The 25,371-nt window shown below is 54.4% G+C and overlaps 10 protein-coding genes across 10 annotated transcripts; 8 read left to right on the forward strand and 2 right to left on the reverse strand.

Moving 5' to 3' along the window:
* Nucleotides 1-124: 124 nt before the first annotated feature.
* On the reverse strand, nt 125-2,710 carry HMPREF1541_09538 (uncharacterized protein; the record flags this gene model as incomplete). The annotated part of the gene is made up of 1 exon (XM_008714211.1): nt 125-2,710. The coding sequence occupies one exon, from the start codon at nt 2,708-2,710 to the stop codon at nt 125-127; it is 2,586 nt and encodes an 861-aa protein (XP_008712433.1).
* A 1,642-nt stretch (nt 2,711-4,352) lies between these two features.
* Nucleotides 4,353-5,459, forward strand: HMPREF1541_09539 (uncharacterized protein; the record flags this gene model as incomplete). Its single annotated transcript, XM_008714212.1, has 1 exon — nt 4,353-5,459. The coding sequence occupies one exon, from the start codon at nt 4,353-4,355 to the stop codon at nt 5,457-5,459; it is 1,107 nt and encodes a 368-aa protein (XP_008712434.1).
* A 549-nt stretch (nt 5,460-6,008) lies between these two features.
* HMPREF1541_09540 (uncharacterized protein) lies at nt 6,009-8,430 on the forward strand (the record flags this gene model as incomplete). The annotated part of the gene is made up of 4 exons (XM_008714213.1): nt 6,009-6,208; nt 6,257-7,211; nt 7,257-7,356; nt 7,409-8,430. 4 exons carry the CDS (start codon nt 6,009-6,011, stop codon nt 8,428-8,430), a joined length of 2,277 nt encoding a protein of 758 aa, XP_008712435.1.
* Nucleotides 8,431-9,810: 1,380 nt separating this feature from the next.
* On the forward strand, nt 9,811-11,666 carry HMPREF1541_09541 (uncharacterized protein; the record flags this gene model as incomplete). The annotated part of the gene is made up of 4 exons (XM_008714214.1): nt 9,811-9,890; nt 9,937-10,026; nt 10,088-11,470; nt 11,570-11,666. 4 exons carry the CDS (start codon nt 9,811-9,813, stop codon nt 11,664-11,666), a joined length of 1,650 nt encoding a protein of 549 aa, XP_008712436.1.
* A 982-nt stretch (nt 11,667-12,648) lies between these two features.
* HMPREF1541_09542 (uncharacterized protein) lies at nt 12,649-13,734 on the reverse strand (the record flags this gene model as incomplete). The annotated part of the gene is made up of 2 exons (XM_008714215.1): nt 12,649-13,283; nt 13,344-13,734. The coding sequence occupies 2 exons, from the start codon at nt 13,732-13,734 to the stop codon at nt 12,649-12,651; spliced, it is 1,026 nt and encodes a 341-aa protein (XP_008712437.1).
* Nucleotides 13,735-15,045: 1,311 nt separating this feature from the next.
* HMPREF1541_09543 (uncharacterized protein) lies at nt 15,046-16,296 on the forward strand (the record flags this gene model as incomplete). The annotated part of the gene is made up of 1 exon (XM_008714216.1): nt 15,046-16,296. One exon carries the CDS (start codon nt 15,046-15,048, stop codon nt 16,294-16,296), a length of 1,251 nt encoding a protein of 416 aa, XP_008712438.1.
* A 753-nt stretch (nt 16,297-17,049) lies between these two features.
* On the forward strand, nt 17,050-18,648 carry HMPREF1541_09544 (uncharacterized protein; the record flags this gene model as incomplete). Its single annotated transcript, XM_008714217.1, has 1 exon — nt 17,050-18,648. One exon carries the CDS (start codon nt 17,050-17,052, stop codon nt 18,646-18,648), a length of 1,599 nt encoding a protein of 532 aa, XP_008712439.1.
* A 605-nt stretch (nt 18,649-19,253) lies between these two features.
* On the forward strand, nt 19,254-20,087 carry HMPREF1541_09545 (uncharacterized protein; the record flags this gene model as incomplete). Its single annotated transcript, XM_008714218.1, has 1 exon — nt 19,254-20,087. The coding sequence occupies one exon, from the start codon at nt 19,254-19,256 to the stop codon at nt 20,085-20,087; it is 834 nt and encodes a 277-aa protein (XP_008712440.1).
* A 1,224-nt stretch (nt 20,088-21,311) lies between these two features.
* Nucleotides 21,312-22,094, forward strand: HMPREF1541_09546 (uncharacterized protein; the record flags this gene model as incomplete). Its single annotated transcript, XM_008714219.1, has 2 exons — nt 21,312-21,785; nt 21,843-22,094. The coding sequence occupies 2 exons, from the start codon at nt 21,312-21,314 to the stop codon at nt 22,092-22,094; spliced, it is 726 nt and encodes a 241-aa protein (XP_008712441.1).
* Nucleotides 22,095-23,695: 1,601 nt separating this feature from the next.
* HMPREF1541_09547 (uncharacterized protein) lies at nt 23,696-25,332 on the forward strand (the record flags this gene model as incomplete). The annotated part of the gene is made up of 2 exons (XM_008714220.1): nt 23,696-24,086; nt 24,137-25,332. The coding sequence occupies 2 exons, from the start codon at nt 23,696-23,698 to the stop codon at nt 25,330-25,332; spliced, it is 1,587 nt and encodes a 528-aa protein (XP_008712442.1).
* Nucleotides 25,333-25,371: the final 39 nt, after the last annotated feature.

Genomic DNA, 25,371 nt, shown 5'->3' on the forward strand with positions numbered 1-25,371 from the left:
CTTCAATGAAAAATGACCTAAGATAATCACACACCGCACCTCGGAGCCACCTTACCACGCTCCAGAACGCCATATCGAATTCCGTCTAAGATGTCCGGACAACGCTGTGAAGGATCTGTATGTTTCAGCGGCTACGGTCGCTTGGTGTCTGCCGCCACACCGTCTCGCCACTCAGTCTGCTGAGGCTCGTTGCAAGGATGTTTCGCCAAGCCGATGGCGGCTCTGTTTGCGGACCACCTAACAGAGGTTCATCAATGTTTTGACCACGTTCCACGTCTTCATCTTCTGACTCTTCTTCTCGCAAAGGAATGGGTATTGCCGAGCTTGGCTCTTCGTTTACTGTGTCGGCAGCACGTGACTGTACTTCTTCGCTTGTCAGGTCTCGGTCGGCTCCGGAATCGTCATGAACACCTCGAGCCATGCTCCTAACCACATCGCCTTTGCAGATAGGACAGGTTCGCCGGCGATTAACCAACCAGGGCGTGATGCAGTCGGCGTGGAATTCGTGACCGCACGGTAAAGACATAACACGAGACTCGCCGTCCACATATTCCTCCAAGCAGACAACGCACTCGACTTGTCGTCCGTTATATCTCCTGCGCTTGCTGGTCGTTTTTGGTTTCTCCGAGGGCGGACTGAGCGACATAGAGCGTGAAGATTCTTGAGGGGGCAGTACTGAACTTGTCGTTTGCGACCTAGGTCTCGGTCTTCCACTTACTTCTTGGGTAGCTGGAAGTAGCAGAGGGGATGCTGCGTTCGACTGGTTCGGGGATGCAACCTGCGACGACGTGGTCGACGACGACGTGGTCATAGTGTGGTATGTCCGCACCGGCAGCCTTTCTACCACAGATTTAGGAGCTCTCCAGCGTCTCCGCCGTATCCGGGATCTAAGCAGAAGTAGGGCGTAGACGACGGTCAACGTCACCAGAGGGCTCACAACAAGCACAAGCAGTGTATCAAAGAATGGGCTGGTAGAGACACTGGTTGGTGTCAGGGTGACCCAGAGAGCCTCTGGCTCTGGCTTCTCCTTTGGCTTCTTGGTGGGCTGCTTGGCTGGAGATGTGTTCGTTGCTTTGACGGTTTGCGGAGTGGGAGCCGCCTTGGGCTTGGACTTGAGCCACGAGAACCAACCACCAGTCTTAGACCCTGCGGACTGCTTCTCTGAAGCACCCTGCCTGCGGGACCCGTCGGCAGCAACCTTGTCTCTCGGCTGTCCTGCTTGGTCGAGTTTGGAATGGTCATACTCGCCACTTCCAGGAGTGATACTTCCACCTTTCAGAACAGTCTCGGTAGCCTGAGGCCCTTTCGCAACTACTGCCGTATCGGTTTTGACCTTTGCGTCTTTCGCGGCGGCTTTTCCGGTTGCTGTTGTCGTGACTTTTGGCTCCAGCAATTGCGTATCTCGCCAGTCCTGAACGCCAATGACAAAATCGTCTGCTCCTACATTCCCGTTCTTAGACTTTGCAGTCGCAGTGGTGGCAGTCGCTTTTGCGTTCTTAGCAATCTTGGTCGTGGTACGGGTCAAGGTCTGGTCGTCGTCCTTCGCATCAGCCTTGCCTTGGACATCATCATCCCAATTCTCTGCCAAAACCCATTGGATGTTGCCGCTCCCTGGAGGACGCCTAGTATCCTCTTGGTGCCAGTTGTTGTCAGCAAGTCCAATAGCAGCAAGAGTGTCTTGCATCCAGCCGTGAGGGTCGTCAGGATCGACCGGCGTTGTGGTGCTGGTAGGAGCAGTAGACGTGGTGGAAGTGAACACAGGCTTGTTCCCTTGAGCTTGCGCTTTATCGTTCTTAGCGTCAACGACATCGGATTGGTCCTTAGCTGGGACCATACTGGACAGCAAGTGGGCTGCATTCCAGGAGGTGAAGATGGACGGGATGGTGACGTTGGAGGTGTCCCCTTTGGCGTACATGATTGTCAATGAAGCGCCCTTTTCCCGATCTCCAACTATAAGGGCTACGCCACCACGTCGCTGGACCCACTTGACCTTCTCCAGAAAGCCACAGCCGCCACGAGCGAGAAGAACGATCTTGCCAGCAATATCAGCACTCTCTTGCAACGACTCGATATCAGCGTGGGTAGGTTGTTTCCCCTTAGTAGCATCGGCATTGGCAGGCTCTCCAAGCTTGCCAGGCTTAGCTGGGTTAGAGTCAGGAAGGGGCCGGTGTAGATAGTCATCCGTGCCATCGTCAGTAGAAGGTGTCGAGTCGGATGACTCTTCGGCAGTCAATGCGTCGCTATCTTGTTCGACGGCGTCAATGGATCGCTTTGCGGGTTTCTCGGCAAGGGCAAGTCTCTCGAGCCTCTTTCTCTCATCTTCGCGCCACCCAGGCACATCTGAGCAGCCCAATTCCCAGCCTGCCGCGTGCAGATCTTCTTCGTCCAGAATTGCCTCGTCGCCAAATCCTCGCCCCACCCACAACTCTCCGCTCAACCCTTTTGTGGGAAGGCTCGGGCCAAACGCGGCGGGCCTAGCCAGGAAGAAGGTCGAGTTGTCGCTCGTGAGGCTTATTAGAGCGGACGGCGGGAATAATGAGGAAGGGGTGGAAAATGAAAAGAAGGCTCTTAGGCGGCTGGTGCCCTCGGTATAACCGACTCGAAAGCGATCGGCAGAGGCATCGTGGGATGAGAGGAGGGACCAGCAGGTCAAAAATATAGGGAGGGCGACGAAGAAGGCGAGTAACAATATAAATCGAAGTGGCCGCATGATGTCGGATACAGGGGCGCTCGATGAAGGTGTCAAGGGGCTCGATTCAACGCCAGCTTGCCACAGAATCGAAGCAAGCCATCAGTAGCTCGATGAGGACAAGGAGGAAAGAACAAGGACGTAGAGAGAGTGTCTGAACGAAGGTACAGGGGAAGGAGATACGAATCAGTCGGTCAGGTAGAGTTTGGTCGAGACTCTCTCGACACGCAACCAGCGCAGTCTGAAAACAGGGCTCTGAGAGGGGAAGCCCTGAGCCCTAACCCTCGCGCTAGGCAAGGCTGAATATGTTCCAGAGTGAGGCTGAATGCCAAGCCACAGTCTCGCGGTGCTCCATAGCATGAGAAATTCCCATGCCAGATTCAAGAGCACGATGCTGATCGAGACTTGTACTAATCTTCTACTGTCGTCGAATCTGTGCTTTAGAAATAATGCACTCCGTCCTCTTGAATGGTTCATTTTGTCTTTGCTCGAAACCCTGCAGGATGAGACGCTCGCATGTCCGGTAGGTCTCGTGCTGACAATTGGTGGGAAACCCATCCCGTAGGCAGGTAAAGCTAATATTTCAGGTTCGCGGGAGGGTCCTGCGAGCTTCGATAATTGTTGCTGACTGCAGACAAACTATTCCTGTCTTCGGGTTGCAGCTGAAGAAGCGTCCACTTTATCCCCCAGATACTTCTGTCAACTTCAGCTCATTCAGACTCTCGCCGCCCTCCCTGTAGACAGCAGCTTTCCATACGGAAGACGTCTACAATGCTTGCAACGCGTCATCGTGGCAGCCGACATGCCGCGTGTGGTGGGAATAGGCCTACGGTGGCTGATCACGCCGCCCCGCTGCGAAACTTTTGGGCGAGCCCCGGCAGACCCCAAGCCTAGCCCAGAGCACTAGCAGGGAACCGTCAGATTCAGGCTATGCGCGATACGGTATCCTTCGACTCGCCTGTCTCGCCGAATCCTTCTTGGCCCTTTAGCGGACTGCTCAGTATGCCGATCTAAGCGTGAGCGACGCCTCTGCAGCCAAATTGGTGGTCTTGTCCTTACGAATTGACCGAATTCGTTATCCTAGCATTACTTCCGGTCAACCACTCCTTGCGATAATCTTAATGGCGGTTTCTTGGCCCGTTCAGCACGAGCCTTGCGTTTCTTGTCCCCACTCGTGTCCGACGCCTCTCCATCGTCGATGCCGTCACTATCTCGCTAGACTGAGCCGTCATCGAATTCTGCGATGCTGTCTAACATGTCGATCGTGGGCAGCTGTGCGGTTGCTGAGCTTCTCCAAGGCGCATATCACCCTTACCAAAAGCATTCTCTTGACAGCGGGGACTGTCGATCCATAGCTAACAATGTCTCTTAGCCGCTAAAGATCTCGTCCTCCGCGTGTTCTCAACGTAATACTGCTGTCCTCCCACCCTGCACTTTAAGTACGCCTTTTTCCGCAGGTGGCCTTTTTAATTCCTGCATATGAGCCTAAGTCCTCGATCAGCGATATCGCTGTCTTGCTCTCCGACACGACAATATGGATAGACTCGCTTCCAGAAAGGGTCTTCTCCCTGGCCTTTTTGGTCGGGGCCAAACGACATCGGATACCCGAAATGGCAATGCAGAGAAAAGGAGCATCGGTTCGCAATCCAGCTCGCCCTTGAACATGGTACCAAAGAAGATCCGTAACCATTTTGTGGCAATGGCAGGAGAGTTTGTCGGAACATTCATGTTTCTCTTCTTTGCCTTCGCTGGCACCCAAGTTGCGAACACACCTGCGACGAACGCCGGAAGCCAGTCAACCGAGCTACCTCAAGGCCCGAACCCGGCGCAGCTATTATATATCTCGTTGTCTTTCGGCTTCTCTTTGGCCGTGAACGCATGGGTTTTCTACCGAGTAAGCGGTGGGCTATTCAATCCTGCTGTAACACTGGGTCTTTGCCTGATTGGCGGAGTCCCCTGGTCAAGAGGAGGACTCGCGGTCATTGCGCAAATGTTGGGAGCTATGGCCTCTGCCGGTGTGGTCAAGGGTCTATTCCCTGGTCCTCTTGCGGTCACCACTTCACTCAGCGCCAGCACGAGCTTGGCCCAGGGACTCTTTATCGAAATGTTCCTTACCGCCAACCTCATTTTCACCATTTTCATGCTGGCTGCGGAGAAGCACAAGGGAACATATCTTGCACCCGTCGGCATCGGTCTCTCCCTCTTCATTTCCGAGCTCGCCGGTGTGTACTACACTGGCGGATCCCTGAATCCAGCTCGATCTTTTGGGCCTTGTGTTGCCAATGCCAGTTTTCCGAGTGAACACTGGATTTACTGGCTCGGGCCCGTACTTGGTGCGCTGATCGCCTCCGGCTTTTACTGGTTCATCAAGGCCCTTGAATACGAAGGTGCCAATCCAGGGCAAGATTTCGACGATCTCGAAGCCAGTGCCTTCAATCCCGACGAGGATCTTTCCAGGCCTGTTGTGAGCCCGAATGCGCCACCGCCTGAGAGGCCGGTGAGCAGAGACCTCACTGTGACAGATTCAAGGGAAGGCAGAAGCAGCTCCCAAAACTTCACAGGCCAACAGCCCCCGAACAGATCGAGTCAGGACCGTGCCAGTCGGCAGCAGACAAGTCGTCGGAGTCAGGACTATATTATCCGGCACCAGCCCACTCTATCGAGCCAGGACTACAACAAGCCGAGAGTCGATGTTGACCTGCCTGGGCCCCAGATGGCCAACCCAGCCATGGGTCCGTCAGCCTACAACAATTCACCTCGAAAATATTGAGATGGATCGATGGCTGGATACACCACATTTTAGTGCCCAACTTGTGGGTCGGAGCATATGAGCGTTAAGCGAGGTGAATATATATACCCCCGTTATGCGACGCATACGATCGTTTGTAGCCCCAAACTGGTGGGCCCGCGAAACAGAATGTATCACAATAATACTGAATAATTTACTACGTAGATACAGAATGCACAAGCTCACGATAGAAGCTCGTGCAGGGTTGAGAGCTAAGTTTGTCCGTTATTATTGAGCCCGGACTAGAATGGCAGGTACCCCACACGCTCGTAGGCCAAGCTTTCCCCAGATTAGTGCTTGATCTTCACCTAGATCTTGGTCCCGAAAGGCAATCCCACCTTCCGCAGCACCCGCGCGTCCTTCGTCGACAGATATAACTGCTTGCGATCGGCTCAGCGACCTGACGCAGTGATTCATTCTCACCAGGAATGCAGCTCAGTCCAGCCTCGCGGTGCTGCCTTCCTTCCAGCCACCGAAAATGCAAATGTGTCGTTGAATAATCCTACCGCGTCTCACGGCCCCCACCAAGACATGAACGACCCTGGCCTCGACCAACCGATTGACGAACTCGACGGACAGGTCAATGATACATACGAGAAAGATAGTCCCAATGACATTGACGAAGAGGAAGAGGAGCAATCCTACCTGATTCCCGCGCGATGGTGGTACGCGTCTACGGCTTGTCCGCTCGCTGCGGGCACGTTCGGGCCTATGGCCAACGCGTTCAGCATGTGAGAACACCCCCGTTTCGCGCCCTATGCAAGACTCACGAATGGTAGATGCGCACTCGTCGAGAACTGGAGAGTTCGGATTCCACCTGGCGGCACTGAGGAGCACGGCATCGACGTCGTGGATCCACAATGGCTCATCGCAGTGAATGCCGTCTCACTGGTGTGTGCTCTGATCGCAAACCTCTCCCTACTGCTGAATATGGCACGCCGCATACCATTCTCTGTCGCCCAGCCCATCACAATTCTTGGATTCTGGATTGCCTCGCTTCTTTTGATCGCACTCATCTCGGTCGCAAGTTCCGGACTGTTCGAGCTACCCGGAGACGCCGACCATGCGCTCACACAGGCATACTACTACGCCATATTTGCTGCAGGTATCTACCAGATCGTCTCGTATCTGATGTGTGTCACAGTCTATGGTGCCTGGAAGGGACACTACAGCAAGGAGTTCAAATTAACCGTTGCGCAGCGGACCCTTATGCTGCAGACCATTTCCTTCCTTGTCTATCAGAACGTCTGGGCCCTTGCATACTCCCATATCGAGGGATGGAAGTTTCTCGATGCTGTATACTGGGCCGACTTCACCTCGCTCACCGTTGGTATCGGTGGTTCATACACTCCCAAGACCCATCTTGGCAGATCACTTCTTTTCATTTTCGCATTAGGTGGCATTGTCATCCTTGGTCTCGTGATTGGATCTATCCGCTCGCTGGTTCTCGATAGAGGCAAACGTAAAATGGAGGCTCGAATGACCGAGAAGACACGTCAGAGACTCGTCCGCCGCATAGCCGCAGCAATGGAGCAGCGCAGTCATCGGACACTTACCCACAGAATCCCCAAGAGAATGAAACGAGCCCTGACATTGCAGCCTGGAGATGGAACAATGGCCGAGCTGGATCGTCGACACTATGAATTCGAGGCTATGAGGAAGGTTCAAGAGGTTGCTTCTACACGCCGAAAGTATACGGCTCTCTCCGTCTCAACGTTCGCTTTTGCGTTCTTGGTAAGTGAAGACTAGCTGCTCGAGCTTGTGCTGACGCGTTGGCAGTGGACCATGGGAGCTTTTGTATTCTATAAAGCGGAGAAGAATCAACAGTGGTCATATTTTGAGTCGCTCTATTTCTCGTATACAACACTACTGACAATCGGTGAGTCTCTCGCTCACGCTATAATGCCGTCGGTCGTACTAACTCCCCACAGGCTACGGCGACTTCGAGCCAATGAGCAACAGTGGAAAGCCATTTTTCGTCTTCTGGTCCCTCCTAGCCGTTCCTACCTTGACCATTCTGATTTCCAATATGGGCGACACCGTGGTGCAGTGGGTCAAGGACGTTACAATTTGGCTGGGAGAGGTTACAGTGCTGCCAAGCGACGAGTCTAGCATGCTCGATCGTCTCCGATATGGTATATACAGGTCGATTTTCGGCAAACAAGCCGCTCGAAAAAAGAGAGACCAGAAGCAATCCACCAAAGCAAGGGATTCTGATTCGGAGGATGGCCCGTATCTGGAAGAGCCACCGGGGCGCATCCTCGGGCGTGGGGTGTTCCGTAGACGGAAGAAGGCCAACAAGGACGCTAACGAACGGCTTGCCCAGGATTTTGAGAAGTCGGAAGCAGTGGACGAAGAGGCGGCAAGGGAACACGGCGATAAGATTGCCGAAGATGAACACCATTATCGGCGACTTCTGCTCTCAGAGATTCGCAAGGTGTACAACGACTCTGCAGCATCTCAGCCAAAGCACTACAGCTATGCGGAGTGGTCATATTATATCAAGCTCCTGGGCCAAGATGAAGGAGACAGTAAATATCACCGCCAGCCACATGCAGCTGATGACTTGCCTGGCTCCCACTCAAATCATCACGACCAGAATACAGGTGAACCTGACAACAACCAAAGGGGTGAAATGCAGGGACAGAGTCTGAGCAACAGCTCCCAGGCTGCATCTCCACAAGGTGCTTCCATGCGATGGTCCTGGATCGGCCAAAGATCTCCACTCATGGGTGATAAGGATGAGCCCAACTGGCTCCTGGAGAAGATGTTTCAAAAGCTCGAGGAGAGCTTGCAGAAACGATGGACCGGAGAGCCGAGACAGGATGAGCACTCATCAGCGCCGCAAGGCTCTGCGCCGCAAAGTCCTGCTCGTGGTCCGCCCCTGGATCGAGAGTCTTCTCGGAGCGGAGCGGATGCCGATCAATCATCGAAAGACCGGAAAACACTATGACAGGGTATCAATGACGACGGTGCGGCCACGTCGTTCGCAATGTCGACACACAGAACATGAGCAACGGTGGATACAACCCATACGTTCTCGGACCCGTTCAGAAGACGTCTGGTACCATCAGTCCGCCCCATTCGACGTGAATGAGGACCACAAATGGAAGGTACCGGAGAGACGTGTATAGTTGAACGCGTTGGCCAACTGGCTTGCCTCTCTGGACCACCATGGCCCAAGACTTCGGCTTCCCTTTGTGCGTGCACGTGAGCCCACTGGAACCCAAGTTGCGGTCGAAATTCCTGAATAGAATCGTGCATGCCGGTAGCACTCTGAGCAACCCGGGAATCAGAGCTGTGGAAACAAACAAGTTTTGCACCAATACCCTGATTGGCACGGAGCAAGGGAGGAGGCAACTATCAACATCCTCGGAATTTGTTAGTGCCCAAGCCTGTCCCGAGTATCGCAACGGTGCAGCCTCAAGGCTCACATGATAGGCGAACGCATTTGAGCAGACCCGTTGATACGCACTACGCCCTCGACACGTGCGGTGCATGCACTTCGCCTCGAGTCAGTAACAGCATGTCAAGTTTCATGTCCTGGTTCGGCTTTGTGAAGCGAGCCTACGCCAGAAGTGGTATCTGCTCAGCGGAAAGTGACCGCTCAGAAGACCTGTAGTCTCGAGCTACGTTCAACTCGACCGCGAGAGTAGCGACAATAATGCCAAATAGAACCGATACCATGCGGCTCGAGAACCAGAATAGAGTCGGGCCCGTACCCCCCGAGCACCATCGGCTATGAGCATTGACAAATTGGCGTGGTCTAGAAGGCGAGGAATGCTCGACGACACCGATCTCGGAAACTCAATCATGACAGAGACGTGGAGATTTCGATTACCCGGAGGACGCTCTCCACCCCGCCTTTCTCCCCACAGTCCCATCGTTGCCTGATATACGCATTAAGCTTGTCTATGAGATCACTGATCACTTGCGCTGCGGCCCCATCGAACCATCTTCTCCGTCTCCCGGGTGGTCGATTTTTGCTTCCTGGAGCATTGCGTTTCATCCGACTCGCAATTCGCCGTTTTCGTGACTGGACAGATGGCTACTGCTCCCTCCGCAATCCGCCGTGGCCATTGGCTGACCACGGAGAGGTCATCTGCTGCACGGGCAGGCCTTTTGCCCGCGGCCCCTCCTTGAGACGCCTTTTTCGCGTCGACTGGTTCCGGACGTAGTCGACCAGGCGGGGTACGCGCTTCAGGAAACGTCAACACTCATGTATAACATCTTCGACAGTATCTCCCCAGGCATGAATCTAAACCCATCATCCTCGGTTTCATAAACCTGCCGGGATCCTACGAACCGACCTACGCCCAAAGAAGTGCCCACTATGCAGGGAGCTACAGCTGTCGAGGAAATTGACGTACTTTTGGTTGGTGCTGGCTTTGCCTCTTATACACTACTCAACCGGTCTGTCACCTTTTGCCACTCGCCAAACTCAGCTAACGCCATGTAGTCTGCGCCGGTTAGGATATAAAGTTGCCATCTACGAGAAAGGTTCAGCTTCGGGCGGCATTTGGTATTGGAATTGCTATCCAGGAGCAAGGTAATCCAAGACTTTGGACAACTGTTCCGAAATCATTACATGCGGACTAACCGATACTTAGAGTTGACTCCGATACTCCCATCTACCAGCTCTTCGACAAGGAGCTATGGGAAGATTTCACCTTCAGTGAACGCTATGCTGGCTGGCAAGAGCTTCGCGAGTACTTTCAGTTCGTCGACAAGAAGTGGAAGATCTCGGAACATGTGACATACAACAAGCACGTCGACGGTGCTGTCTTCGATGAGTCGCGCCATCAATGGCTTGTCGAATGCTCAGATGGCACTGAGATCTACGCCAAGTGGTTCCTGCCCTGCATTGGCTTCGCATCCCGCCGATACACGCCTCCATTCAAGGGTCTCAGCAACTTCAAGGGCGACATCTACCACAGCGCCGTATGGCCTCAGCACGGCGTGAACCTCAAGAACAAGCGCATCGCGGAGATTGGCACCGGTGCCTCAGGCATCCAGATTATTCAGTCTGTTGGCGATGCCGCCAAGGAATTGACAGTCTACCTCCGCACCCCCAACATGTGTCTGCCCATGAACCAGCGCAAGCTTGACCCTCAGGAGGAGGAGCGCAAGAAGAAGGACGGTACATACGAGCGCGAGATCGAGAAGACTCGCCACACCTTCGCCGGTTTCACCTACGACTTCTTGGAGAAGAACACATTTGACGACAGCGAGGAGGAGCGCGAGAAGGTGTACCGCAACTTGCTCGTCGAGGAGGGCGGCTTCCGTTATTGGCTCAACACCTACAAGGACATGCTCTTCGACACGAAGGCCAACAACGAGGCGTACAAGTTTTGGCGCAAGACCGTGCTCAGCCGCTTCAAGGATCCCAACAGCGAGAAGGCCAAGATCCTCGCCCCCGAGATCCCGCCGCATCCATGGGGCACTAAGCGCCCATCACTCGAGCAGCGCTTCTACGAGGTCGTGGACCAGGACCACGTCAACGTCATCGACATCAACCAGTCGCCCATCACCGAGGTGACGGACAAGGGCATCGTGACGGAGAAGGAGGGCCTCAAGGAGGTAGACGTCATCATCCTCGCCACGGGCTTCGACTCAGTCACGGGCTCCCTGGCGCAGCTCAACATCCAGGGTACCACCGGCGGCACTATCGCCGACCACTGGAAGGATGGCACCAAAACGTCCATGGGCATCGCCATGCCGGAATTCCCCAACATGTTTTTCCTCTATGGGCCCCAGGCCCCGACCGCGTTCAGCAACGGGCCCTCGTGCACCCAGTTCCAGGCCGAGTGGGTCGAGAAGGTGTTTAAGCTCGTCAAGGAGCAGGGGATTACGCGGATGGAGGCCACTCAGGAGAGCGAGGACGATTGGTCCCGCAGGATGAATGATGAGTGGAACAAGAGTCTGTTCCCCCAGGCTAAGAGTTGGTATCAGGGGGCGAATATCCCTGGGAGGAAGGTTGAGCCGCTTAATTGGTATGTCTTGGGGGTTTCCTCCTCCTTTTTCTCCCCTTTCGTTCTTATTTGTGGTGGGTGGGTGGGTGGGTGCAGAATGCTAATGTTTCTGAATGATAGGGCTGGTGGCATGGTCGCGTACGTGGAGACGCTGGATAAGTCGGTGCAGAATGATTTCCAGGGGTGGAAGATTGAGAAGGGTACCAACAAGGCTTGATGGGGCCGAGCTTTGGCTTTGGCTTTGGCTTGGGACTTTTGAGTCTTTCGATTGTTTGAACACGTTTCCTCTCCTTCCGGGGCTGGACTTTTCTGGGGAGGATAAGAAAGTAGTAAGTTGGAGGATCATTGGTGTTTTTCGTTGTTAGGCTGGGAGAATTGTGGCTGTCAGGCCCGTTAAGAGTAAGGTCTAAGAAGAGGGGAGTTGTAGTGTACACCTGGACAGCCAAGACAAGAGGTAGAGTAGAGTCTCTAGACATGTGCTAGAACTCACTACTCGCGAATACCACAGACGCTCTTCCTTCATGCTCACCACCAGTGTGCTGCAGCTTCGAGGAGTTTGCCGTGCCCCTGTAGTCCTCCGAGTCCCATGTATGTATGGCCCCCCGAGGCGTGCTACCGGCCCAGGGGATGATGCATGCGTGCATGTTTATTGACAGCTGATAAGAAGATTTCTTGGCCGGTTGGTGTTGTCCGGTGGCAGCACACCATGGTCAACGGTCAACCTGACTGACTACCTAACAGTGTCGATCATAGAGGCGATAAAGTGTTGTAGTGCGATGCGATGCGATGCGATGCGATGCGAAGCAGATGGGTTGTACTGAATCCCTGAGAGTTTTGTGTGTATATCGTCGGGGATTGCAGAGTACACTGTCAGGTGCTTGGAGGCTTGACTGTTCTCTTGGTCATCATCGGTTGCCACTCTTCATGTTCGTTGGTAGAGCTGTACTAGACCAGTACTTATATACTGACGACGAATTATCAGTGAAGCAGGTGGTACACGTCAGTTGTGTTGTTGAAAAGAGATCAGTATTGGTGGATGTCAATGCATACTTGTAGATGTTATGTTCAAATGTTCAGTGCTGTCGCCCTGATGTGCAGGAGACACGATAATGCTAGAAACTCCTGATCCTCCATGTGCAAATCAAATGGCTTTTTGTCTGGAATACATTGGCGTAGATGACTTATAGAAAATGCTCCCTTTACAGAACACGTCCCTCGGTCATGCCTTCTTGTTGGTGACGACCCAACTTGTTCTTCCCCACCTTGGAACCATCAGCTGCATACTCGTAGTCAGAACTGCTCTGACTACCGGAGCGGCGCAAGCCACCTACACCGGAGTCTCGTCCGGTGTGCTCATGACCGTGCTTATGGCTGTCCAAGGCGGAAGCTGCAGCCGCGCCTGCACCAAGACCAGCGCCGGCACCAGCACCACCAAGGCCTGATGATGTGTTATGCGTACCAGTCTGGTGTTGACCAGCAGAGTGTTGGCCAGCACCAATGCCACTCTCACCTGTAGCAGGGTTTACGTTGCCTGCATGTTGTGCCTGCTGTCCGTGGCTGTTTGTACCTTCCTTGAAGCCGAGCTTGTCCAAGGTGGTGCTCAGCTTGTCATTGTAGGGCCTTGGTGCACCATCGTACTCCTCATGGGCAGACTTGGCATGGCCGTCCAAAGTACCACCTCCGGACTTGAACTCATCAAGAGACTTCATAGGCAAGGCACTAATTCCATGGTGTTGGCTGGGAGCGTGATGTGTCTCGTGGATGGGCTGTGTGGTGTGGACAACTTCAGGCTGAATGGTCTCCTTGTGGACTACCGGGACGACCGTCTCATGCACTGTGTGAGGGTAAAAGTTAGTGAAAAGGGAGCGGACTTGCACTGGAGCAGGCAACATACCGTGGTGATGGACGTGTTCGCCTGCGACAGTGGCCTTGTTCTCGGCACTGCGGGTAGTCTCATGCGTAGTGCTACCTGACTGGAATTGCGCGAGATGGGCGGCTGCTTGAGACTTGGAATGGTTGGGATCCTCATGGCGGATCTCACGGTGCTCGGTTGGGATCAGATTGTGAGTGTGCTTTTCCGGGAGTTGCTCTTGGTGAGAAACGGGTTGCACTGTAGTGTGATAATGATCCTGGTGGACCTCACGGTCTAGGGCTTGAGTTCGTTCCTCATGCTGGTGTGGGCGGATATTCTCCTTGGTAACGGCACCGGTGACGTTCTCGTCAACCGTGGTATCGTGACCCCGCTTGGAGGTGAACTTGTGAACCGCGTCTTTGGCAGCCTGCATTGTGAAGGTGCTGGTAGTTTTGGATGTAATGGATGTAGTGGGAGTTGATTCTGGGGTACGAAAGTGACTTCAGTGATTGTGCTTGATACCTGGCCGTCATCGTTCATATCGTAATATATGGTCGATATTGGGATCTGCGCTTGCTCACTGTGATATCATTTCTGAGCAAAAGCTTCATGTCGTCAGCTGGCATGGGCGGGGATATCTTCCAAACCTACTAGTATTTGGCATGAACGGTACCCTATCAATTATGGCTATACAGAGATGAGCCCCGCCATCAATGTGGCTAGACAGTGGCTGAAGTAACCATAGACTCAATTCGGCGTGATACCGCGTGATCGAGCCTGAAGGTGACAGACCGTTGAGGCACAAACAACTGTCAATATGCATGGTGAACCGAGTTGGCCCACCGGCCTGGACAGATGTTGACCGTATTGGGAAGTGCGGAGGTATATTCCACGCGAGACATGGATATCAAAGCGTCACTGGCACAACGTTCAGCTGGGCATGTATTGTGGCAGCTTTTCTTGCAGATGCAGCTCGGTTCATTGGATCTCTTGTGGGGCAGAGGTCATTTGCAGCGAGCCGTCTGTAAGCAGTGGAGCGTGCAGTCCGAGGCCGATCGATCGGATGTTAGCCTGCTGGATCTCTTAGCACAGAGATGATCGTTCGCGGCGTAGAATCTAATCCCCATTGGCTCGGGATGGCGCGGTACAGCAGACGGGTAACACGCAAGCTGAAGAGTGAGCTCATGGCCGGCCAGGTGTGTGTCGTCAAAGATGGAGGTGCAAATCCCGAGGATGAGAGGATGAAAGGATGAAAAAGTGCCACAAATGATATCATGTCAATTTCGAGGCGGCTATCTTGGCACCAATTGGCCCCCGTTCGCCGTTCCCGGGCGCCCCCTCGCGCCTCTCTCGCCCCTGTCCTCCCTAGCAGTTTCAACTGTCTAGGCAGTCCCTGGTGGTCCAGGCATGGGTTTGTCGCTGAAAAGAGCAGACAATTGGCGAACGCTTCCGCTTGTGACGCCTCAACGTCGATCGGTGGCTTGCCTACGCCGGGTTGTGGCCAGCCACAGGCCACCAACAGCCCCTCTCCCATTCCCCATGTTTCTTGGTCGACTCGCGAAATGTGCAAGATGGCAAAGTTTGGCTAAACAGCCGATCCCCCCAGCTGCCAGTGTTGGTGCAGCTGCATGGGGGCACCGACTGCGGTCTTCCTGTTCAGCCACTATGACCACCCTGGATGTTCACTCCTATACCTTCTCGTCCCCGCATCGAACTCGTCATAGACTGTTAGCCAATAACCATCATGGCAACCGTGGTCGGACTGGTCAAGTCAAAACTGCGGAATAAGTCCCGACGAGGCAAGTCTGTCGACGGCATAGATGTACTTGTGGATGATGGTACCGGTACCCTTGTCCGCTGCAAGTCGTTAAGACAACAGGCTCTTGCAGACCCGACCGAGGACGACCTCGCGATAGCGTGTGGCAACGCACCGCCGCGGACTCCCAATGGTCTAGACCCTGCCTCACTAGCGGAAGGCCTACAGAACGGTCCAACATCGACCGAAGTTCCCCCCGTCCCAGCTTTGCCCTCTAAGCCACCTGCCGAATACTTCCCAGCCAGACATTCGTCCCTCCAAAACCGAGGGCGATACTCGATCAAAGCACACCACAGAGGTGGAAGTGAAAGTTTGAATGACGTCTTGAGTGTGGGAGAAACATCCGAACACGCTAGGAGACGGAGGCACTACACCATATCCTCTCCGAACGAGAAATCACACATTAGTAGTAGCGCAGGATACTTTCCAACGTTCCTGGAGGAGCCCATGTCGAGAGAATTGGTCAATGATGTGCCAGGCGAGCCCAAGACACTTACAGCAAAGCTGTACGGCAGTATTGCTAAGAAGAGACGGAGCATCGAGAGCACTGACGGAATGACCCGATCATCCTCAGGTGGCCACACGACGAACTCCTCTGAATCGTCCGACATGTCTCGAAACCAAATTTCTGGCAAGAGCATGACCAGTCTTGCCCATCGACCACGGGCATCGACCCACGATGCATCGCATTCGTCTCCACGGATTGATTCACTTCGGTCTGCACCTTCGCACACCACCGAGAAACACGAGCCTGACATACCGGAACACGTCCGTCTGCCACCCGACTTCGATCTAGGGACGACCGAGCGGACATCCATCGAAACCACATATCATCCTGCTGTAGAGCAGCAGGTCATCCATCACGACCGCACCGAAGTGGTGCAGCCGGTCATCACAAGAGACATTCATGTCCATCATCATTTTCATTATGAGCAACCTGTCAAGGTCACCGAGGTCTTAGCCCCGCGGCATTACCGGCTGGACCCAGTGACTGGAGAGAAGGTCGAGATTGAGTCGCCGCCGGGGTGGCAGCTTCCACAGCCGTTTGCAACGAGGACACCTGATCTCAGTGACCTCAAGACGACACATAGGCACTACGTTGTCGACGAAGACCATCCAGATGGGATGCCTGAAAGTCCGCCGCAATCTGCGCAGGACGGGGTCACAACTTGGATATGAAGGTGTTCGTCGTACGGGGCCATTGATTTGAGCACGTTGTTACCAGCTGTTCACGGAATTGGCGACGCCGATAACCGATGTCGCTCGCGACGGTCATTCGCTTTTGAGCACCTGAGACGTCATATCCTGGTGACACCTTGGTCCTGCAGAGTTGGGCTATGCTTAAGTCATCTTCGGCCGCTCGGCGAGGCTCGGTTTCCCCATAATTCTCCTCTTCAGCCTCTCCAGCGGCACGTTGCACCTAAAGAGGTTTAGTGTCTATCGTCAGCCCAGAGATCCTCGGAATACGTTATTGGTTGATCCAAGACGATGCATCGCAGCGCACCTTCGAACAGGTTAGGTCCCTTCGATGTTCGTGGGTACCTGCATCGCCAGCCTACTTGCGCTGCCTCGGGTTATGTCAACGGTGTGCTATTTCGGGGCCCCCAAGAACAGCTCGTTTGGTAATGCACCCCTCCCGCACCCCGCCATGCATCCTGGTGTGGAACGACTTTTGTTCCTAGCAGGAAAGTGTGGTAGGTGATCAATACCCACCCATCGTGGTCCTGCGCCATGTCCTGCATGAATGCGGTATAGCCACGAACATCGAGCCATGGTACCTGCTCTACACGACGTCACCTGGCGCGGTTCAGGCATCCAGCCTGGAGAACCTGCATGTATAAGTACTACCGGTCGAATCCGCCCAATGTGCAACGGCAGACAAAAACAAATCACAACACTCTTTTCATCAACAGCAGCACAGACAGATACAGCATGTCGTTCACTTTGGCAGTCACTGCGTTGGGGCTGTCCGCCGTCGCTGGTGCGCTTCCTCATGCGCGAACACAAAAAACTATTGAATGGAACTCTTGTCCGGAGCTCAACGAGAACATTACTTTGCAGGTCGGCAATATCCCTATTCTGCCATTCGAATGCGGCTCCTTGACTGTTCCGCTGGACTATACCGAACCCGACTCAGACCCTCTGGACCTTGCTGTCTTCAGGGTCAAAGCCACCAAGGAGCCTGTTCTGGGCTCAGTCATGTTCAACCCAGGTGGGCCAGGCGGCACCGGTGGGCTCGACTTCAACTCCGCCGCGACTGACCTTCGAGCCAACGTTGGAGAGCAGTGGGATCTTGTGTCTTGGGATCCACGAGGCACGGGCAATACAATCCCATTCAATTGCCCCCTCGAAGGCCTTGATGGGTCTGCCCCTGCTGCGAAACGTGACGTTGGCACCCTCGCAAGTGGCAATCTCACCGAAGGTTTCCTCAACGGTGGCTGGGAATACGCTGGTGCGATTGCAGACAGCTGCTTTTCCACCGCGAACGAAACTGGCGAACTCATCGGCACAGTCTTTGCGGTCCGCGACATGATGAACATTGTGGATGCTCTTTGCGAGGATGGCCTCCTCCGTTACTATGGCTGGTCTTATGGTACCGCGCTAGGCTCCTATGCCGCTGCACTGTTCCCAGACCGTGTTGAACGGATGGTCCTTGATGGCAATATCGACCCGGTCGCCTACCAGTCCGGTACCTGGGGCGATTGGGTCGACGACATAGACGAAGTCTTCTGGACCTTTTTAGAATCTTGCTTCGACAACAAGGAAGAGTGTGCTCTCGCGCAGTTTGTCAACGCGAACAGTACGCAAGATATGCTTGACGTCATTAACCTGGCACTGGAACCTTTGGCAGAGAACGCTACTACGAGCATCGAAGCTTACGTCAACCTCATCACCGTCAAGAGTCCTTTGATCAGACCCCTTTACTTTCCTGCTCAGTGGCCTGCATTTGCTGAGGCCATTGTCGCTCTACTGAACCCCACCGAGGCACCAGAGGAACCCGCGGCCGACGCTACCCCAGCAGTCGAGCCTTACGATCAGGCTGTCAACGCGCTACTTGGCATTCGTGGCTCCGATGCCATCTTCCGCCCCGAAACTGCTGAGGAGTATCTCCCAACGGTTGAATACCAAGCCAATGTCAGCAAAAGCTTCTCCGATGTCCAGTACATCAGCATTTGGGCCTCTGCCCGTTGGAAGATGGATGCTAAGGAGCGTTATTTCGGTGATTTCAACAAGACCACCAAGACTCCGATCCTGTACGTTAACGGCAACTATGATCCCGTGACGCCAATCTCGGATGCACGCAGCGCCAGCGCCGGCTTCAAGGGCAGCGTTGTGTTGGAGCACAATGGCCTTGGCCATGGCATATTTGCAGACCCTTCGACGTGTGTTCAGAAGCATGTGCAGCAGTACTTCTTGGATGGTACTTTGCCTGACCCCGATACTGTATGCGAGCCTGACTTGGGCCCCTGGGAGTTGGCAGCGGCTCGGAACGGCAGCATCTTGGGCGCACTTGAGCTTACGTCCTCCTAAGCATGATTTATGAAGCGGGCATCAAATATTTTTGGATGTAAATATTGTATCAGCGGCAGGCGTTTCTGATTTTATCTCCTGGCTACAATGATATTTTCAACACTATCGATCACGTCCTTGATTGCTACGATGCAAACTTGCGCTCGAGCAATTCCTATGCGAGTCTACTAGCTACCTCTCCCGTTCCGGAATACCCGCCTTGGCCTGTAGGCGAGGTCGCTGGATGTGCCAGCTCGGTCGCGGCATTCGTCACGGCGCTTTATGGTTTCTCGGCGACTGCTGGTACCCGAAAGCGTGTGGCGTTGCTAGTAAACGAGGCAACTCGACGCTCATAGGCTAGATGCTGCCTCGGCTCAGGGCAGATAAGCTTCCCAGTAAGGCGTCCAGGATGTGGTGTGAGCTTATTTTCGGATGATCGTAAGTATATATCTTGACTGATGTTCTTCTCATACAAGGCCTTCCTCAAAGGACAATCCCTGTGAGCGCGACTCAGATCTCAGACGGATTCTGCCTGTCGTTGTCTTGACGGGCCGCGAAACTACCTTCGCCGCACCCACGTGGCATAATTCGAATCCAGACGCCAATCCCCCAACGCACCGGCCAGCATGTCCCAACCTCTCAGCACCCTACATTCAACCCTCTCTCCTCACCTCAACCACCTTCTCACGCGCATCAAAGCCCAGCCCCTCCTCGCCACCGTTCTCGCCGGCCTCACCACCGCAACCCTCCTCGCCGCCATAAACGACTACCGCGCCTTCCTGGCCCTCGGCCCCGGCGGCCTCCCCTACAACCCCATCGGCTGGCTCGTCAACCTCCTCGTGCTCCGGCCCCTCTCCCTCAGCAAGCGCGACCGCCTTTTCATCGCCGACTACCTACCCGCCAGCGCCGCGACCGAGTACATCCGCTCTCTCCCGTCACGAAGCGGCGAGCGCGCCCACACCGGCGGCATTGTGCCACACCGCCAGCTCAGCCAGTTGGCTCCCGAAAGCATGGCGGCACCACTGCAGCAGATGCTGCGCGACTTCTTGGACGCGCAGGACGGCCCGCTTAAAGGCAAGCTCGTGATGCGCAAGAGCCACTACGAGCGGCACAATGATGCGCTGTACGTCTCGGACGCCCTGCTTGCGGAGCCGGCGACGCAAACCAAGGTGCCGAGGACGGCGCGCGTGGCAAAAGGCGAGGCGGCGCACGTGCATGGCGACAGGAGCCTGCATCTGTATCTGCACCCGGCGGACGCGGCGGCGGTGGTGGAGAAGGGGTGGGGGGAGAGGCATCGCTTGAGTAGGACGTGGCCTTGGTGGTTGGGAGGCGGCACGGATAAGTTGGGGTTGGGCCATACGTGGATCATGCTGTATGGGCCGAGGGATGGGGGGGAGTTGGAGGTTGTGAAGGGGGTGGTGGGGGAGGGGTTGCGGTGGATGGTGGGGGAGAGAGTGTAGATGCTGGAGGTGGAATGTCGGTTATGGCTGTGGACGGTATCGTTATAGTTCTTGAGCTTGAGCCCTCGAGGTCATCGTGATGCTGACCGGAGGGGTTTCTGCTGAGGCTCTTCACGATATACACATGGTTTGGACGGCGGCGCCAATTGAGGAAGACTTGGGAGTACTGTAACTCCATGCCAAGCACGAGCATGTTGAAATGTGCAGGCTGCAGAAAGAGCGCAGATGCATGTCAAGTGACAAGGCAACCTCGCATTAGGACAGCCCATTCCGGACACCTTGAGCTTTTCATGAAGAGCCTCTTTCCCCCTAGTACTATCTCCACACTCAAGCGAAAAGCCCGCCGGTTATATGGGTAATTCATCTTCAACCATTTCGGCCCCGGATCTCATATTAAACGACTGATTTTGACTAGACACACAGGGTCTCTTGCTGCGCCCACCTAGGAAGACGGAAAACTGGGTAGAGTATGCATCATCATTCTGCACGGTCATTCACATCGTTGTACTAACCGGTTGACTTCGCAACTAGGCAGACTCGAGCCGCAGAAGCAGGAAAACGAGGCCCAGCAGCCAGAACATCAACCTCCTCAACAGTCGAGGCTCGAACTAACGTCCCACAGAAACCGGAACATAACCTGCTGCCTATGATTGCGGTTTAGCTAGGAGCCTGCTGTATCGCCCGAGAACTTCTAGATATCGCTCACTCGGCCGAGAAAGCAGAGGTTGCCTTAGCCATTGAGCTGTCTGCCTTGTTTGAATGACCCCGGACTGTATCCAGCGGGTATCGCGCAATGCCTCCCGCACTTTCCAGGTTTTTCGTCGTGTCGAGCGTAGTCTCGTCCAATGTATGAGGCACTACCATCTTCCGCTGCGCTCCTGATGCGGACTGGTATCGATGCCGAGTAGAGACAAGGCGTCGCGTAGGAGAATGTAGGACGACATTTGTCTGATCGTTCTAGTATACCTTTTGGCTGTCAGTGATAGAGACTTAGTGACACTCGCATTGTGAAATCTGGCTGAATGTTGAGGGATCGATGGTTGTGGCAAGTGATGATGAGGTTGGATGAAGTATTGCTGCTATATCGAAGGAGGCGCAGCAGAATGCTTCCAGACTGCCACACAGCTTGGATACTGTATAAATGGCTGGATACTTCCTTGACAGGCATGAAATGAACGGTCGTGCAATACCATCTATTCGTTAGTAGTACAAAATTGAATCAACATGCGCTTCTCGTCCTTCATCTCTGCCTCGATGGCCACGGCCACCGCTCAGGACCTGATCAGTGTTCTGCAATCCCAGCCCGACTTGAGCGTCCTTTTCGAAGCTCTGCAAACCGTCCCAGAACTAGCAAGCACTCTGAACGGTTGTTCTAACATCACCATCCTCGCACCGACTGATGGAGCGTTCACTGCGTTGCTCTCTGCGCCCCTGAACGCCGAGAATCAAGCTCTGAACACCAAAGACCCTAACGGCACCATCAACTTGCTGAGTTACCATGTCTTGAGAGAGCCACTGCCATCTGCGTCGACCCCGTCCACTCCGACGTACGTTCAAACGTTGTTCACTAGCGGCATCCCCATCCTGGGAAGCACCAGGACAAACGTAACTGGCGGACAGAATGTGCAAATCGTCAGTAACGGTTCTGCTGTACAGTGTCTCTCCGGGGACCTCCAAATCTCGCCCGTAGTTGAAGCGGTAATTCTCGCGCCGGGGTGTCAGGGATTCAAGACTCTGACTCTGACGCTATACCAGGACATTACTATTGGCGACATTGTAGTCCACAAGATCGATAGTGTCCTGAGCATCCCCAACAACATCACGACCACAGGCCCACAAGTCGGTGGTACAGCTGCCGTCCCGTACATCGAAGCAGCAGGTTTGGCCGAGACACTGGATATTGTGCCAGACCTGACGCTTTTCGTTCCGACGAATGACGCCGTTGACGCCATCGGGTCCGTACTCGCAGGCGCTAGCATCGAATTCGTCGCAGAAATCCTGCAATAACATGCCGTGACAGGCGCCGTCCTGTTCGGTGAGGACGTCACCAACGCTTCGATCGAATCCGTACAGGGGAATGATCTCACGCTATCGGTCGAGGATGGCGCCGTTTTTGTCAATTCAGCCAAGGTCGTCATCCCCAACATCATCTTGACCAACGGGGTGGCTCATGTCATCGACTCGGAGGTTTTCTGCCCTTTTCAGAGCTTTGCGGGATTAACTTCTGTAGCGTCCTCAACCCAGAATCCAGCGAAGTCGATAGGGACACTCTCACCGCGCAGACGAGTCCAACCATCGCCTTCGAGGGAGCGAGTTCTTCGGCTGTAGCTTATTCGGCTCCGGTCCCTACCACGACGCGGTCCATTCCGGCAGTCCTGACTCCAGGAGCAGCGGTGGCGACAACGACTGACGTTGGAGCTGTTGCATCGCCAACCACGGACAGCGGGACGGCGTCTGTCGGTCAAGCCAAAGTTGGCGTGACGGTTGTTGCCGGCATAGCTGTAGCCGCGGTTGCAAACGCATATTAGTTAGGTCTATGTGGGAAGTGTGTTGACGCATGGCTGTATTGAGAAACATGATAGTACTCCGAATAATAACTCGTAGACTTGTTCAATCAACACGTGTGGTTGGCCCTATGTGGTGTTAGCAGTACCCAGTCAGTTCTATTGCTTTACGATGGTGCTTCATTACTCGCACAACTGCTTTTGCCTGGCTGTTGCCGAGAATCGAGTCTGATACCGCAAAGGAGAAGCATAGGAACACTATCAGCTCGGGGGTGAGAGCAGTGGGATATAGTTCCATCCAAATTTCTTTCTGGAGTACTTGAGCGGCGCATAGGGCCTGGATCGGGTATAGAGTCGCCAACCCAAACCTCTCTCCCATTGACTCGGCCACCGCCAAGCTCTCCGCTCAGCCCCATGCGCTCGCTCTGAAGGAGCAGGGATCATTCACGCACACGTCCCATGGGCGTTGGGAAAGTTCAAAACGCACTTGGCGAATTTCGCATCGTGAGGCTTACTGGGGTGATCTGCGTACTACCTGGTGTTGTTTGCTCATGCTTGAAATGGCCCCCAGGCTCATCATCCTGTCGACTGCCACGTTACGTGCAAGAATACCCCGAGAGTGAGTGGCGCCCATATCTTAGGGTACTCCACACACATCAGCTGCCACGGCGTTGGCCGGCGTCTCTTGGCTGGCTATCGTTGGTGTCGTCCTTAACCAGTCTTGAATGAAACAGCGACGGGGCTTCTCTCCCCGACAATTATGGGACTCTACCGCCCTAAGAGCCACCACGATCGACACCGCGCCGATCCTCCTTTGTCATCTTCTGCTTCTCTGCTTTCCCACTTTCTACGAGTGCGCGCCTGCAGCACTACTCAGTGCTCACACTCGCCTCTAAGCCAGCTTTGCTGGACCACAGTCGTTACTTGCTTCGCGCCGTCAGTCGTGTCCGAGCACCCAGCATCCCTGGACCCTACATTCGATTTTGTCACTCAACGCATCCACTAAGCACTCCAGCCATATGAGACGTGAGGAAATGAAGCTGGAATATTTCAACTGAGTCGGGAACCCTGCTTACGTGCCGGCCGTGACGGCATATCGAGAGAATGTCGTGTCCCAATGGCGTCGAGCCGCTGCAACTTCCAATCCACAACGTTACGGTCACGAGCAGTGGCCGTGCAGTCTCTCGTGGTGTAGAATTCGGTATTGGTACACCGCAGCAGATCGTGGCTTTGCAGCTAGCACTCCTCGATTCTGAAGTATTCATTCCAAACCTTGAAAGTTGCAACGGGACCGCCAGCGTATGCGCGGGCGAGCTTGGAGGCATGTACGATGCTACACTCAGCGACACGTACAGTCAGGTCACCAAATCCCAATGGAACGGCACGGACAGCCGTGGAACAGACGAGGGGTTCATCTTCTTCAATGATCGTGTACAATACGGATCGAACTCGAGTCACGATGCTTTTCCACTCTTAATGAGTCAACCAAGCTTTTGTATGTCTACCACGTCCATGGTCGCAAGTCCATCTACTAAGACCTACTAGCACATCAAGGAGGGCTCCCACTAGGCCCCAACTCCACCTTCCTCACCCAGGCATACGAATCAGGCCAATCTTCTTCCACTGCTGTTGGCCTATATCCTGGAAGACGAAACATTGAGAATCCAGAGGACGGTCTTTTGATTCTGGGAGGGTACGACAGGTCACGCGTCGACGGCGAACTCGTGGAACTTGACTATAACCTAGAATGCCCTACTTGTGTCGAAGTCAAGTCGATCGTCTACGAAACCCCTGATGGCTCGGAGTCACTCATCGACGAGCCCCTCACCGTCCTACTCGAAATGTACGCCCGTGACATCGGTGTCCCACAGTCAACTTACGACCGTTTCATCCGCACTGTGGGCGCCACCTACAACCCGGATCTGTTCTTCGCAGTCGTTCCTCCAGATGTCCCTCTGGGCGAATTGACCGTCACTCTGGCCAACGACTACACGATCACCGTTCCCGCCGAAGAACTTTTCACGAAACCGCGTCATTACAACGACGAAGGCGTGTATGAAATCAGCGATCACGATACAACCTTTGCAATGGTCTCAAACTTGACAGACCCGACTATCCCACCAATATGGGGCCTCACATTCCTCAGTCAGAACTACCTGGTCATAGATCACGCACGCCAACAATGGAAGATAGGCAAAGCCATCAAAGTCGACAACGATGACATCTTCGACTTCGGCCCCGAACCAGATATCGAAGCAATCTGCGATCCTAACGACAATGGCAATGGGTCCGGGACCAACACGGGCGCCATTGCAGGTGGAGTTATCGGAGGTGTCGCTTTCCTTGGTCTCATCGCATTCGGCATCTGGTTCTACCTCCGTCGCAAAAAGCGCAATGCGGCAGGCGGGTCAGGGGACGGTAGGACCGCGGCAAAGATGGAGGAGCAGCTGCCGCCGTCGTACCAGCAGCATGACGCTGCTGCAGCGAAGGAAATGGGCGACAAATCCAACATGCTGGCCACAAACGGACCGGTAGAGCTGTTTAGTCCTGTGAGTCCGCAGACAGCTGGCCACGATTCTAGGATCAGCGAGCTGGCGAGCCCCGCACAGATGCAAGGGAAGGACCATAGGGGAGTGGGTGGCTTTGCTGGTTACGAGCAGGTGCCGCAGGAACTAGACTCGGCCGTGGCGTCGAGTGTAGGGAAGAAAGGCAGGGACAGCGAGGCGGTCGAGTTGCCGTAGTAGGTGATGATGGCTTCACAGTATTTTCCAGCTTCAACG

The sequence above is a fragment of the Cyphellophora europaea genome (assembly GCF_000365145.1).
Source record: "Cyphellophora europaea CBS 101466 unplaced genomic scaffold supercont1.10, whole genome shotgun sequence".
NCBI lineage: Eukaryota > Fungi > Ascomycota > Eurotiomycetes > Chaetothyriales > Cyphellophoraceae > Cyphellophora > Cyphellophora europaea.